General features: G+C 54.5%; 1 protein-coding gene across 1 annotated transcript; it reads right to left on the bottom strand.

Annotated features, from left to right (window-relative positions):
• Nucleotides 1-135: 135 nt before the first annotated feature.
• Ehmt2 (euchromatic histone lysine methyltransferase 2) lies at nt 136-14,833 on the bottom strand. The gene is made up of 27 exons (XM_051187300.1): nt 14,176-14,833; nt 13,857-14,063; nt 13,501-13,757; nt 10,141-10,231; nt 10,009-10,046; nt 9,764-9,919; nt 7,417-7,554; nt 7,219-7,333; nt 6,983-7,084; nt 6,628-6,776; nt 6,394-6,537; nt 6,080-6,315; nt 5,809-5,991; nt 5,625-5,707; nt 5,296-5,402; nt 5,046-5,168; nt 4,854-4,955; nt 4,500-4,604; nt 4,237-4,391; nt 3,984-4,151; nt 3,505-3,649; nt 3,146-3,223; nt 2,692-2,807; nt 2,504-2,590; nt 1,623-1,701; nt 1,311-1,486; nt 136-534 (listed from the first exon to the last, which is right to left on the bottom strand). The coding sequence occupies exons 1-27, from the start codon at nt 14,816-14,818 to the stop codon at nt 354-356; spliced, it is 4,164 nt and encodes a 1,387-aa protein (XP_051043257.1). The 5' UTR covers nt 14,819-14,833; the 3' UTR covers nt 136-353.
• Nucleotides 14,834-15,745: the final 912 nt, after the last annotated feature.

Below are 15,745 nucleotides of genomic sequence, written 5' to 3'. Positions count from 1 at the left end.
GCCTTTTATTTAAACCCCTGACAGTGGCCCCCCACAGCCCTTCAATCCCACCAGGTGGCAGACAGCAACTTGCTTTCTAGGACTTTGTCCCCCTCAGCCCCACAATCCTGTCATTCTAAAACATCCACCAGACAGTTTATTATCAAACCCAACATTTATTGAGAACACAGAGAATCAGTTGGCAGAGAGGCCCAGCTTCAATTCGGCAAACTGAGGCCTGGCTCAGTGGAGTGTGGCCAGCCCTGAAGTCACACTCCCAGTGAGAAACCAGCTCTGGGGGGGGGGGGGGGGGCTGTGGACATTCCAGGAGGAATGTCTGAACGGCAGTGCCCCAGCCTGGATTTTAAGAGTCCTCAGGTGTTTATGGGAGGCAAGGAGCTAAGTTCAGGCAGCAGCTCAGGGTGGGGGTCCAGCCTAGCCAGGCGACTCTGCTCCAGGGCGATGGCCTCGGCAGAGTGCTTGCACTTCTCAGAGCCACACTGGCAGGTGAAGTACTTGCTCTTGATGTCCCAGAATCGGTCACCATAGTCAAACCTGGCAAAGGAATACAGGAACTCTTGGCACATGGATATCTAAATACTCAGAACCCATTTCAAACAATGCTGGGAGCCCTCTCTCTAGGAGGGATCCATTCACTTCTACCCAAAACACTCCTCCAGATGGACTCTAGATGGGGTCCTTGTAGGGTCTGCTGAGTCATGCTACCCCAGATCTGTTATAATGCAGGCTTTTGGCCTCCCAACCCTGTCAACCAGAATATCCTGAGGCTATACTGTGGGAGGCAGGATGGAGTCCAGGGCCTCACACACTTTGCACATACTCAGACATTCAGCTAAAACCTGCAAACCCGCCCCTGCCCCTTGCCTTTCTGGATTTGTTTTTTTGAGACAGGGTTTCTGTATATAGGCCTGGCTGGTCTTGAACTCAGAGAGATCCCCCCCTCCACTTAAGAAGTAGAATGAAAACCATTATCTGGCCCCTCTAAATATGAGGCCAAGGTTTTACTAAATTACTTAGGCTAGCCACCGGTGGTTACTTCTGCCTGGACCTCAGGGTGGACTAGATAGGTGTGTCACACCAAGACAGGCTGGGCCTTTTTCTTTTGAGACAGGGTCTCACCCTACAGCTCAGACTCTTTGCTCCTCCTGCCTCAGCTGCCTGAGTGCTGTGATTATGGGTATAGCCAGCACACCCGCCTCACACTGTTTTAACAAGCCCTCTAAGGGACAGTGAAGGCTGGTCAGTTTCCTCTGGTCTGTGGATACCAATACCCTCAACCCTCAGGCCTTAGCATTTTGGGAGCCCCTCACCCCAGCTCCTCCCCAGTCCGGATGTCCCTGGAACTGAAGAAGGCAATGCGTGGAAATCGCAGGTCTTGGTGCAGCATGAAGACCCGGACAGGGATGATATTGGGGTCACACAGGTGGTTGATGAAGCGGCTGATGTTGCCATAGTAACGGGCATCAATGCAGTAAACCTCTCCATCCTGGGTAGGGACAGTGCCATTAATACTCACCTCTATTTACCTGCCTGGCTAGTTTTCCTGCAGTGACACCCAGTCTCTCCACCCAGGTTTCCCCTCACCAATGTGGGAGTAGAGGACACAGTTGCCACCTGCCCACCTTGTTGTCCAAATCGAAGAGGTAAGAGTCATCTTCTCTCACATCAGCTTCAGCGTCAGAGATCAGTTCTCCAACATACCTGATGGACAGACAGAAACTATGGTTCTGATCGTGAGTAGGGCTCCAGGCCCCATCTCTCTTCCAGCTGTCCCTGTGAGCCTCTTCCACCTCTCAGCAGTAATCGGTAATCACAGCAAGCCACCAGTCACTGCTGGGGCCAGGGTAACAGGGATACAGGACACAGTCCAGCCACTAGGGGTCCCACTGTACAGCTGGAACAGCAGGTGAGGCTCTTGCCTTTAAGATCAGCAGAGGCATGGTGGGCAGTGATGGGGGAGGGTGTGAGCCTGGAGCGGGCTGTGCTCTGTGGATTAGTATCCATGGTGGCTGTCTGGGTGGAAAGATGCCAGACTCAGACACAGGGAGGTAGGTGTGTGCACCAGGGACTATCCCACAGTAGAGCAGGACAGTGCGAAGTTGAGAAAACACAAAGGAAAGAAACTGGTCTTGGGAGCTGGTGAAGAGGCTTCTCTGCTGTAATGGCCAGAGGGAGACCTTGGCAAGTCTCAGGGCCAGCAGGGAGGACATGGACAGGAAGTAGCTATTCTCCACTTCATAGGAAGACAACCAAGGATGAAAGAGGTTAAACAATGTGGCCAAGGACAACAGAGCAGAGCCCAAACCAAGGTCTGTTGACCGCTGGCGTTCACCACGGCTAGGCATAATGTAGACATCTGGAAATATATTTGGTGGGTGACATGATAGAACAAGGAGCTCTAGGGTCCAGGCAGAGTGGATGCTGGTAGGAGTCAGGAAGGTGGGGGTGGGGTGTTGAGGTTCAGCCAAGCCCTCAAGCAAGAAGGTCCCCAGAGTGAACTTACTCGCAGATGAATGTGCCCTGGGGAATGGTCTGCAGGGCACGGACCCCCCAGCCCATCTTGGCTGTCCGGTAGAGCTGCAGCCGCACCCTAGAGGTGGAGAGGAGTCATACTGAGTGTGTGACACCTGGAAGGGCCCCGGGGGGGATGGGAGGCAGAGGTGAGGCAGGGTGCCGGGGCGGGCGCCTCACTTGATGCCGCTCTGCACCACGCGGTTCTTGCAGCTTCTCCAGCAGGAGCATGCCTGGTTACACTCAAAGATCAGGGGGGGTTCGATCTTGTTAAACTCCTGAAGCAGCCGCCCGTCCTGGGTTGCGGAGGGAGGGGGACAGTGGTTTCTCTGTGGGGCCTGTTTCAGCTGCCCGGGACCCAGAGGACTCCACCGGAAAACTCCATTCTGACCCCAGCCCAGAGTGAGGTGGGGTGGGGGGGAGGGGTGCAGAGTCTGCAGGTTGAGGTCAGAGACCAGGAAGTGTGCAGGCAGGCGGGTATCAGAGGCCATTTGCATACACCTGAGCAGAGGCCTGCTACATTCCTGGCAGGGTCCCAGAACTTCCTGCCACACCCTGAGTCTCTTCCCCAACAGAGCAGGGTCCTGGCTCCTTTGTGGGAGTGGCCACTCTTGGCCAGGCGAGGGACACGCACCTTGTCATACCAGCATCGGATGCTGAGCTGGCCACACAGACAGTTAGAGCTGGAGCAGTCGTCCACACACGTGCAGTGCTGGGTGGGGCATAGTCAGTGTGAGTGGGATTCATTCACCCTGCTGTCTCTCAGCGGCAATACTTATTGCCCCTCAGCCATGGGTCCATGTTTCAGGATAGTGGAGGGTGACGGTCCCAGGGTGAGGGGAATCTCCATGCCCCCCTACCCCATGTGGAGGCAGCCCCCATCAGGTTCCTTTCAGTTCCTGCTTCCTCAGCCAGGTGACCCTTGATGGACACAGTCCAATTCTGCTCAGTGTGGTTAAGTGTCTCTGCAGGCACTTGGGGCCCGTGACTCACCTGCAGGTGAGTGATGTTCCGGTCGATGTTCATTGTGGATGTCTCACAGTTCTCGGAGATGTATTTATAATCCTCAGGGCACGGCTCCCCATCCACACCATTCACACAAGGGATGGGCACATTCTCGTAGCCTCTAGCAACATCCCTGCAGAAGGGACAGAAAAGGCTAAGCCAGAGCCAGAGTACATCTCTGTTTGTTTTTCAAGACTGGGTTTCTCTGTAACTTTGGAGCCTGTCCTGCAATTCTTTGCAGACCAGGCTGACCTCAAACTTAGAGACCTGCCAGCCTCTGCCTCCCGAGTGCCGGGATTAAAAGTGTGCATCAGCAGGCTGACTCCCTTACCCACTGAGGGTCTCACTGGCAGAGCCCTTTATTTCCATTTGCCCAACAATTCTTGGGACATCCTGCACCTCTGCGGGGCTCTGGGACTGACCAATGTGAAATGGCACGTGGTTGTGGATGCCAGGGCTGCACTTACCGGCAGATGATCTTCTCGGTGCGGACAGCTCGGTTCCCCACCCCGAGCCTGAGCTTGCGATTGAGTTGCAGTGCAAACCACACATCAGAGCGCTCTGGAGTCAGATCCCATGCTGTGTCCCCTTCCTTGTTCCGAAGCTCAGGGTTGGCGCCACGAGACAGGAACAATCTGAGGAGAGACCAAAAGCCCATGCCTAGGTCAGAGACTGGGCAGCAGACACGGGCACTAAGGGCTGGGGAAAGCTGAGGCTTACAGAACACAGTCATGGTAGCTCTCCCTGGCAGCGATGTGTAGGGGTGTGTCCCCGTGATAGTTGACAGCATGGAGGTCGCACCGGGCATTCAGGAGGACCTCAGCAATGGCGGCACTACCGGTAAAGGAGGCCCAGTGTAGGCAGATGTTCTCCTCCTGTGGAGGTGATGGGGCAGAGAAGGGGGTTCAAGGTGACTTTGTACAGCACCCAGTCCCACTACAACTGGCCACCAGCTCTCTCAGTGCCCTAGAGTGCCTCCTCACGTTGTCAGTCAGGGTGACATCAGCACCCCGAGTCAGCAGCATTCGGATCACATCTATGTGTTTGTGCTCGGCTGCCCAGATGATAGGTGTCCAGCCCCCGCTGTCCTGAGGGAGGGGAGGAAGAAAGGAATGAGGACCAGGCATGCGGGGTAGAGAACAGGATCTCAGGAGCACCTCCTCAGACTGTTAGACAGAAGTGCACGCCCCCCCCCCCCCATGTACAGGGGACCTCAGAGTTCCATGAGGCAAAGACAGGAGAAGGGAACCAACATGGACAGAGAGGATCCCCACGATCAGGTGGGTGGGGGCGGGAGCGGGACCCACAGATACCCCAGGTACAGCCAGACTGTTGACCTGAGCATTGACGTCCACCTGCCCGGTGCTCAGCAGCAGGCTAACCATCTCCAAGTTCCCCATTTTGGCTGCATGGTGGAGACACGTGGACCCATCCTCTTCCTGAAAGACATGAGCCAGTCAGCCCCTCGGTTTGTACCCCTCGCTCCTCCCTCCCACTGCCCTGCACTGCCACCCTGCCAGCTCCTTCACCTTGCTGTACACACAGCCACCAAGCTGCACCATGTAACGTGCCACCTCCAGGCGGTTGTGCACCACAGCCTCCATCAGTGGAGTGCGCTGCTGCTTATCCACGGCATTGATGTTGGCTCCTGCCTGTGAGGAGGGGCAGGATTGCTGGCACCAGGGAGAGGGTGCTGGGGAGGGGAAGGATGGGGTGGGACAGTGACAGGGGTGTGTGTGTGTGTGTGTGTGTGTGTGTGTTACAATGACTGACTCTGACCTGCAGCAGCACGTGACAGATCTCCACAAACCCCTTCTGTGCAGCTGCATGCAGGGGCGTACGCTTGCTCTGCTGGTCGTTCTGGACGTTGGGGTCCAGGTTATCCACTGCAGGGAGAGAAGAGACAAGGGGTAAATGAAGGGGTGGGCGGCACTACCTCCAGGGAGGCTTCCCAGGATGCCCTGCTGGGCAAGCTTATGTGAGGTGTGCATATGACCACTGAACAGGACCCAGCCCCAGCAGGCACAGCAAGGCCACCATCAAGGGTCATGTGACCCGCCCCACCGAAACAAGTCCCCAGTCCCTGGCTGCGGGGATCTGATACTCACGCAGCATAAGGATCACCTTCTGCAGCTCTCCCTGCTTCACAGACACGTACAGCTGCCGGGGGTGGAAACGAAGCTTCTTCCGCCTGCCAGGGGATGGAGGGCTGTTCAGATTTGAGCACCAACAGCAGCAACTACACCTGTGAGCCAGCCCAGATTCATGACACCCTGAACACAGCAGACTCACCTCTCTGACTCCTGGATGACCAAGGCCTTCTCCAGTGCTTCCCGGCCTGGTCCTGGGGGCAGACCCACAGCTGAGAGGCAGCTCCCATTAGGCAGGGTTAGTGAAGGCCCTGAGCTGTCGATGGTGTCGGTCAAGGGGTCACAGGGTGGGCGCCGGGGCTCTCCATGCCCTCGCATTCGGGCACTGTGGGAGAAGGTTCTGAATGAAGTCTGGGGGCAGGGGAGATAAAATGGGAAATGGGGCAGGGTGACGGGGGTGGGAGAGCCAATACCTGGGTTGGGAGGTATCTGCTCGCCCTGGGGCATCCTGTGCCAGGGGTAGCGGGGCAGGAGCTGCAGTACCAGCTGGAGGGGTTCCCGCATCGCCCCGGGGAATGGTCACCTCCTGGGCCTCTGAAGCATCCTCTCCACAGTGGGGACAGAAGACCATCCCATTGAGCTGCGACACACAGGCCTTATGGAAGCGGTGGGCTACACGGAAGTCAGGGTGGCATTCTAGGAAGGTACCCTGGGGCAGAGGGAGGAGGTCATGAGTCTCAAGCTCTCTCCAGCGTCAGGCCACCAACCCATTCCAGTGGTCACTCACTGCTGTGCAGAAGTAGCCGCAGCCTGGGCAGCAGTGGTGCTTGACCATGCGGGCACGATGGGCCTCACAGAGTACCATCAGGGCCACTCGGCTAGAAGGCCGCATGGTCTCCCGCTTGAGGATGGCGGCATTGCAACCCGACAGCTGGGAAGGAAGGAGGGTAAGGGCATAATGGTGAGGCCAAGGCTCAGGTTGGCTTGCCCCATGCCTCCCCAGCCAGCACCCCACACCTACCTCTCCATCCACACTCTCGGTGGCCATGCACTTATGTCCCGCTCTCTCACTAATTCGGTCTATTTTGGGCGCCTCCATGCGGCAGCTGCAGAGGGGCAGCTCCTCAAACCCACGCTCTGTCTCCAGTGAAGACGTGTCATTGGATACCCCTTGGACAGGAAGAAAAGAAGTGGTGGAGGCCTTGCCCCTCACCCACTGGGAGGGTCCTCTCCCTCCCTCCCACCCACCCAGCCGCCCCATCACATTCTAGAACCCCAAAGCCTGGAATGGATACCCCAGCTCTGGCAGGATTTCCCCCCCACCCCCTCGGGCACCCCGTAGTGGCTCCCTGCCCCAGCAGTTGGCAATTAATTACCAGCGTGGTTGGGAGAGAGGGTCCCCTCGCTGGGCAGCTCCAGGGACCCCAGAGGGACCTCCATGTACTCACTGGGCCCTGAGGAGCCCACACCATTCACTCCTGACACAGAGACAGAGAGAGTGAGAGTGGGGGCTCATAGGGCCTGGGCGCGTGTGCACATGCGGCGTACACGGTGAGCATGCACGAGCATTGGAGCCAGAGGAGGGGACCCAAGAGCAGCAGAGCCCTCTCACCTCTCGGCTCCTTGGCCCTGGGAGGCTCTCGCTTGCGCCTTTTCCTAGACGGTTTCACCCACGGGCTGTCTTTCCGCCATTTCTTCTTGGCCTTTCGCCGGCCACTAGAGCCACTCTGTGGGAGAGGAAGACTCAGGAGTTCTGCTTCATCTCCCAAAAACTCCCCACTCCTCCAGGGAGGCCAGTCTCTGCTCTTACCCTGTCTGATTGATTGCCTGACTCCTCATCCTCCTCCTCTTCCTCCTCCTCTTCTTCCTCTTCCTCCTCCTCCTCTTCTTCCTCCTCTTCCTCCTCCTCCTCTTCACTCAATTGTTCAGCTAGAGCTTCAACTTCAGACTGAAAGAGAGGAAAATCAGGCTGGGAAAACAGCAAACTGCAGCTATCTCCTTTAAGAGCAAGACACAGTGAATTCTAAGGCCCCGTATCACCATCACCGCCCTGCTGAGGAAGCCAGCCAGAGGTGGTCAATGTGGGCATGAGGCAGGATGGGGCTGGATAAAGACAGGCACAGAATGCTACACAGCAGTATAAAGGGCAGATTTTATGAAACACACAAATAGACATGGGTAGTCACCCATGTCGACAAAACCACTATATGAAAAGCTAAGGTGTCCAAAGGCTGGGCAGTGGTGGCGCACACTTTTAATCCCAGCACTCGGGAGGCAGAGGCAGGTGGATCTCTGTGAGTTCTAGGCCAGCCAGCCTGGTCTACAGAGTGAGTTCCAGGACAGCCAGGGCTAAAGAGTGAAACCTTGTCTTGAAAAACCAAAAAAAATAAAGGAATTTGAGGGGAAATCAGCTTCTGGAACAATGAACAGCTAACTATTCACAAACAAACAAGGTTGGAGGGATTCGGTCCCTACTGAGCCAACTATGAGAAATCCTGCAAAACTGATTAGTTTTCTATGTTCACTATGTTCCTGTCATCCCAGCTCTGAGGGTGGGGTGGAGTCAGAGGCAGGTGAAGTTCAAGGCCAGCCTAGGCTACAAAGTCAAACTTTGTCTTAACTCTCTCACCCCCAAATCACGCCTTTAATCCCAGCACTTGGGAGGCAAAGACAGCTGGACCTGAGATTAAGGCTAGCCTGGTCTATGAAGCAAGTTCCAGGACAGCCAGGGCTACAGAAAAACCCTGTCTCAAAAGCAACAAGAAAGTTCCAAAAAGTTCCAAGCCAAGTAAGGCTACATACATAGGGACCTTGTCAAAAACAAAAACAAAAAACACCTAAAGTAACAATGGCAGAAAAAAAAACAAAACAAACAAACAAAAACAACAAAACAAAACAAAACAAAACCCAAACAGAAGAATGCCAATGCCAGGCATGGTTCCACAGGATGCAATGCATGTAATCCCAGCACTCAGGAGGCAAAGGCAGAACAGGGCAAATCTCTGTCAGTTTGACTGGGACCCTGTCTCAAAACCGAACAGTTGGTAGATCCTATAATCCCAGTTACTTGGGAGGCTGAGGCAGGAGTGAATTAAAGGCCAGTTCCGGGCAACCCAGGAAAGGATCAGGTCTCAAATGACTCAGCAAAGTACCTATGTGCTTGCTCACTGCATGAGGCACTGAATTTAACCCCAAATTTGGCCAAAATAAACATGTTTGTTTAGAGCTGCAAAGAGGGGTCTCCTCTACACATACATGATGCTGGGGTATGTGCTGGGGTTCACTGCAGGTGGGGCTTACCCTTCCCTTTTATGCTTAGTGGGAAGTTCCACAGCAAATTGGAAAATAAAAAGCAAACACAAAACCAGGCTGGGAGGTGTTGGCACACGCCTTTAATCCCAAGACCCAGGAGGCAGAGGAGGGCAGATTTGAGTTCAAGACCAGCCTGGTTTCTAGAGTGAGTTCCAGGACAACCAGGGCTACAAAGAGAAGCAGTCTCGAAAGACAAAATAAAACAAAACAAAAAAACAGAACAAAAAAAAAAATCAAAGAGGAATGGGGAGACTTTTCAGTGGGTAAATTGCCTGCTGCTTCAAGTTTGACCCCCAGATTTCACAGGGAAAAGCCACACGCTCTCACATATCAGAGCTTACCTGGAGATGTAGCTCTGGGTACTTTGCTAGTTTCAACCTTAAATACCAGGGCAATACTCTCAAAACTCAAACCCACATATTAGAAGAGATAAAATCCCCAGGGTCTACATGGAAGAAAAGAACCACACCTCACAATCGGTCATCTTTCATCCCAACACTGAAGAGGCAGGGGCAGGGGCAGGGGCAGAGGGCAGAGGGCAGAGGGCAGAGGCAGGCAGATTACTGGGAGTTTGAATTTTAGCTTGGTTTCCAGGCCACTCAGGGCCACATGGTGAGACCCTGTCAAACAAACAAAACCAACCAAAGCCAAACCCACTACAATATCACCAAAATAACAAATGAGTAAGTAATCTGAAAGGAAACAAATGAGCCACCACAGAGCAGGGAGGCCATGTTGAACAGAGAGGGGCAAAGGTGAGATGGAGGAAACCACTCAGGGTTGTGGATTAGTCAGTGTGAATAAGATGGGACAGGGAAGCCGGAGAGCCAGCCATGCCAGCACACCTTGCTGTCAGAGTCCACTCGCTCATCCACAGAGTAAGAGTCATAGTAGAGGCTGAAGTCGTCACCCACCACCGTCTCCCACTCCTCCAGGGGCCTGGGCTCTCCTTTCTCCAGGGTCACATCTCCTGAGCCCTGGGCAGAGGCAAAGTCCTCTGACTAGAAAAAGATTAGAAAGTCTGAGGCTACTGGCACTGGCCCACCGATCCCACCCCCACCCCCACCCCAGGTCTTCCTCTCCAACTCACCAGGCTGCCTGAGTTCAGTTTCCTTCTTTTGGCTACATCTGCAAAAAGAAAAACATGGACGAACTCTAACCCCTGGGACAGAATACACCATGCCACGGGGAGTGTTTGTGGAGAGGGGTAGGGATGACTAACCTGAGGTTACCTTCCCCAGGGAATGCATGTCCATGTCGTCACTCATGCGGAAATGCTGTACTTCAGGGGGCCGCTTCTCAGGGACTGGAGGCTGGAGCATGAAGGAACAACTTTCAGTCAGAATATTACTCATCCTGAAAAAAGAAACCTGGGGGATTGGTGTGGCGGTGCACACCTTTAGTCCCAGCACTCTGGGAGGCAGAGGCACTCTTTGTGAGTTCCAGCATGGCCTACCTAACAAGTTCCAGGCCACATAGGGCCTCAAAGTGTGAAGACCCTGTCTCAAAAACAAACAGCAACAACAAAGGACATCAGGATATATATAGGGGGAGGAAACTTGAAGACTCTATATTAATGAATAAGCATGTTACCAAAATAAAATTACCACTCTGCCTCTGTCAGCCTTGAACCCAGGAGTGTATGGGAATGGTATGGCTGGTCTACTTCAACAATGGTACCTGAGGCCCACAAGACTGCTCAGCAGTTACCAGTGTCCGCAGCCAAGCTTGATGAACTGAATTCAAGCCTCAAGACCCAGATGGTGAGAGGGTAAAATGACTGCAAAAGTTTCCTATTTTTGTTGTTTGAGACAGGGAGTCACACAAAGGGTAGTTGGTCCTGGCTGGCCTGGACCTCAATGTGTCGACCAGGCTGTCTCAAAACTCAGAGATATGCCTGATTCTACCTCCCAAATGCATCGCCACTGCCAGCTAAAATTGATAATAATAATAATTAAAAACATCAAGCCAGGCGTTGGTGGTGCACACCTTTAATCCCAGCAATTGGAAGGCAGAGGCAGGTGGATCTCTGTGAGTTCAATGACAGCCTGGACTACAGAGCTAGTTCCAGGACAGGCTCCAAAGCAATACAGAGAAACACTGTCTCAAAAAACAAAACAAAAAAAATAAAAATCAGCATGCAGATACAAGGGAGAAAACGTGTACAGAAACCAGCAGGTCTGATGTGGAGTCAAAAACCTCATTTATTTACACATCTTTGTGAGTTTATGCGCTCCATTTGTGCAGGTGGCTGTGGGCTGACAGGTGATGCTGGGATCTGAACCACAGTCCTCCGCAAGAACATAATATAAGCGCTCTTAACCACTTGCCACTCTCCAGTGGCAGAGCAGCAACACTTAAAAACTGTCCTGAGAAAACAAAAGTAAATAAGCAAAAGGACATCACGGGCGACCCAGGTGAGATGGCTCAGTGGGCAGAGGCGCTTGCCGTGCTCCACAAAGATGTCCCCCACTGCTACCCCCACATTGCACATACACGAAAAGTTTCTGTACTCTCAAAAGCCTCTTTGTCGATGCAGCAATACAAATCAGACCAACTCAAACTGAATTAGAAAAAGCCCACGTTCAATGGATACATCGATTCCAGATGGCTTTCCAGTCCCCCAGAGAGGAGGGGGAAAGAGACTGGAAAATCACACTTCTATTTTCTGGGAAGCAGTCTAAATACCCTGTGGGAGTTGGTGCTGAGCATCTCTGGGAGAGGGGCCATCATTTGGCGGGCTTTCTGAGATGGATCAGGGTTTGGAGGGAGACAGGGGAGAGGAGGCTGGGTGGAACCTTCACCAGAACATTCCAGACTCTGGGTAAATGGATGCTAGGAGCTGGGGTGAAGTTTCCACCATAACAATACATATTTATAATAAATAAAAACTTTAAAAGTTGTGCCTATAACAGTCTTAAAAACTACTCACGTAGTACTCACATTAACTGGTCATTTATAACAAACCTAAACTACAAGAAAGACACGTGTAAGTCATTTGCAAATACTGACTGCTTGGCTGGCCTAGAACTCATGAGATCCACCCAGCCTTTGACTGCTCTCATAATTTTATAGAAGGGGCCTGAGCAAACATGGACTTCTGTACCAGAGAGTAATTACACTCTGATGAGGTAATTGCTTCCCTGGATACAGACAACAGAGGGGCTGGAGAGGTGGCTCAGTGGTTAAGAGTGCTTGCTGCTCTTGTGGAGGACCTGGGTTCAGTTCCTAGCAACTAAAGGCAACTCACAACCACTTCAAACTCCAGTGCCAGGCCAGGGAGTCCACTGCCCTCTTCTAGCCTCAAAGGGCACCAGGCACACAAGGTGGCACACACAACACAAGGTGATACACACACACACACACACACACACACACACACACACACACACACACACACACACACACACACAGGTAAAGTACCCATGCACCTAAAAAAAACCCAGCTAAAAAGAAACTGAAAGATTAAAATTAAGAACAAGCTGTACAAAAAAAAAAAAAAAAAAAAAAAAAAAAAAAAAAAAAGAACAAGCTGGGTGAGGTAGTTTAGGATTAAATCCTTGGTATCGTAGCAAGTTCAGACAGCCTTGTGCTACATGAGACCATCTCAAAAGACAAAAATAAAAATAAAATAAAATAAATAAAAGCCAGGTGGATAGCATACACCTGCAACCCCAGGACTTGGGAGGCAGAGCAAGTCTGTCAGTTAAAGGCTGGTCTGGTCTATATTGTGAGTTCGAGGCTAGCCAGGGCGATAGATACAGTGGAACCCTATACTTTTAGACACACACAAATAAAAATAAACACCCCCCCCAAACAACAATAAAACCTCCCAAAACTACAAGGCTGGCTGCCATTAGTGGCACACTTGGGAGGCAGAGGCAGACAGATCTCTTTTGAGTTCAAAGCCAGCCTGGTTGAGTTCCAGGACTGGCTCCAAAGCAATACAGAGAGAAACCCTGTCTCAAAAAACCAAAACAAACAAACAAAACCCAAACAACAACAAAAAACCAAAACCCAAACAAACCAAAACCAAATATACAACAAGGCCCACACTAAGGCTACACAAAATACACTTAGAGCCTTTTAAACCTTGTCATAATTGGGTCTGGGCTCTTGCCACTCCCATTCTGTCATTCCTGAGGCCTTCCCACAGGGAGGGTTCCCAGGAAAAACTTTAGGCCATGTAAGAGTGGTCTCAAAAGATGTATGGGAAAAGCTCCCTGACTGCCTCAGAGGTAGTAAGGAGAGAAGGCTGAGCCTGCACAGTCATTTTGGCAAGAGTAATTAGGACAATAACTATATAATTAACTCTACGTCTGTCAGTCTCCTCCACGGGCCACCCCTCCCCCAAGAACACAAACTTCAGGAAGCCAGCAATTACTCTGGTCACAGATGAAGCCCAGCCCAACATCTGACACTTGGTAGCCTATTGGTAAATTCGAAAAAAAAATCTGAATACAAGAGGCCCAAGGCTAAATCCCGGAAGGGGAGGGGGAAAAACCCAACAACAAAAACAAAAGAAAAAAAGTGGCCACCCAGAGGTCCCCCCATTCTCTCCACCCAACTTCCACATTCTCACCTGTCCGTTGCCGGGTTTGGACATAGTTTTCCGCGCTCGGTGTACTTTGGGCTGCCCTTCCTGGCCGGCAGTTGTTGCCGGAGGGGGTTCGGGCCCAGCAGTTGCAGCTCCCTGGGCCCCGGGCATGCTCAGCAGCCTCATGGCCAAACTCTGGACCGAGGGGGGCGACTTTCCTGCCCCAGTCACTGACATTTTGGCCCGGCTGGGACAGGTACCCCCCTTGCTGGGGGAAGAGGGGAATGACTTTGTGGCATGGCCTAGAAAAGAGGCAGCAGGCAGGGGATGCAGGGTAAGCAAGCAGGCAGAAAGGGTCCTTTTCCGGCCCCTCTTCCTCTCCCTCTGTCCCGGCGACTCACCCAGCAGGATTCGGCCCCCATCTCCCTCCAGGCTCTCGGGTTCGTCCCCGATGAGTGGTGTGGCGCCCACAGGGGTGTCAGCCCCCTCATCGCCGACGGTGACAGTGACAGAGGCCGGAGAGGAGGGGCCGGCAGGCTCCAGGGAGTCGGGGTCGGCCTTGGGAAGGGTTTCCTCACTATGAGAAGTGTCCCCCAAAGAGCCATGAACTGTCGGGAAGGGGGGAAAAGGAAAAGTTCAGGGCCTTAGCTCCGGGGATCCCGTATTGGGGGTGGGGAGGGAGGGTGGAGGTCCGGTTGGGCCTGCTTCTGCCGCACTCACCCCTGTCGGCGCTTCCTCGGGGCTCCTTCTCCAGCAGCAGCGCCCCCATCTCAGCGGGGGCCTCCCCCTGGGAGGGGAGACAAGGGACCGGGGGGCCCGTCAGCCCGGCAGGCAGCTGGGGGGCCCATGACGCCTGGGCCCTGGGCAGCGAGAGCAGGCTCCGGGGCCTACCTCGTCCACGGTGTGCGCCCCCCCTGCCGCGGCCGCGGCCACCCGTGGGGGCCGCACGCCCCCGCCCCCGGGCCCGCATCAGCCCCCTCCCTCTCGGCAGACCCCGCATCTCTGGGGCCGGGAGCAGAGGAGGGGGAGGGGGCGGGGCCTCCGCGCCCCGGCCCCGCCCCCTCCTCCCGGCTGCACGCGCCGCTCCCCCTTTGTCCCCCAGGCCGCGGGGACCCCGGCCACCAACCCCTGCAACGCCCGCTGCGCCCCAGCCCGGCGGACGGCCCCTCGCGCCCCTCGCGCGGACTCCCGGGGTCGCGGCGCCCACCGCCCACGCAGGGGCAGCGGGCGGTGGCACGCGCGACTCGGCGCCCACTCCCCCCACCTCCCACCCCCTGGTCCCCTCATCGGCCCCCGGTGTTGGCCCCCTGGTTTGCTGCAAGTTCGTCTCGGGCCCCCCGGCCCCGTTGCACCCCCGGAGCATTGCACGAGTGCGCGCTTCCCCCGGGCGCGCGCGCGGGCATGCACCCGCCTCTCCCCCTCCCCTTCCGCACCTCGGCGGCCGCCGCCGCAGCAGCTCCCGCCGCCGCCGCCATCGCCGCTTGCGCGGGGGGCCGAGCCGGCGCGCGGCCGCCCCGGGTCACGTGGACAAGGAGGGAGGGCGAGAAGACGCCTTAAAGGAGCCGCTGCGGGCCTTTTGGCCATTTTTGCCCCCCGGAGTGGCCTGGGAGGTCCAGTGCTAGAGGCTCCCGGGGAGAGGGCCTTCATTCCTAGCCTCAGCACTGCAGGGAACCCGGGGCGAGGCATGGCTGGGCTGTGGCTTCCCTGTCCCCGCCCGGTTTTGCTAACACGTGAAGCCCGAGCCGCTGCAGCTGCTGAGTGTATCATTCCTGGTTCTGAGCCACGAGCTAGGAGGCTGGGCCTCGGCTTTAGACTCGTCCCCTCTAGTGCACAAGACCGGCGACAGGCTCGTGGAAGACACATTTACTCATGGATCAGTGTCCTTTGCAAAGCCAAGGGCCAAATGTCAGTGTATGCCAGGCGAGTTACGCCACGACATGCGCTAGGGATGCCAACTAAATGCGTCAGCCTCAAGGGTGACTGTGGTCTGTTGACAGTAACCATTTCTGCCAAACATTTCTCAGTCGGGGGTCATGATCCAGCTGACAGCTTGAGAGCGAATGGTACACACAAAGTGTAGGGCCCTGACAGCAGATGAGGGAAGCATTACCCTTGTGCACTAAGCCCTGCTGGCCAAAGTTTGAAAATATCTGTATGGTTTCACAAACAATGCTGGACTGGCAGGTAGTTATGTTATTGGGCTCGAGGCCAATTCAAAGTCTTATGGGAACTGTAGTTCTTTTTGGCTAAGAACCTTTCAGAGCTTTCTGGGAATTGTAGTCTTCCAGGC

Source organism: Phodopus roborovskii, unplaced genomic scaffold (assembly GCF_943737965.1).
Source record: "Phodopus roborovskii unplaced genomic scaffold, PHOROB, whole genome shotgun sequence".
NCBI classification, from domain to species: domain Eukaryota; kingdom Metazoa; phylum Chordata; class Mammalia; order Rodentia; family Cricetidae; genus Phodopus; species Phodopus roborovskii.
Note: the sequence above shows the minus strand (reverse complement) of the source record. Positions and strands in the feature narration are given on the sequence as shown.

Bases quoted from the DNA above. Each gene is read 5' to 3' on its own strand.
- Ehmt2 (XM_051187300.1), bottom strand. From the start codon at position 14,818: ATGCTCCGGGGGTGCAACGGGGCCGGGGGGCCCGAGACGAACTTGCAG. The intron at 5,403-5,624 runs GTGAGTATCAGA...CTCTCCCTGCAG, and splicing joins GAAGGTGATCCTTATGCTGC to TGGATAACCTGGACCCCAAC. The intron at 1,487-1,622 runs GTGGGCAGGTGG...GTCCCTACCCAG, and splicing joins TCTTCGATTTGGACAACAAG to GATGGAGAGGTTTACTGCAT.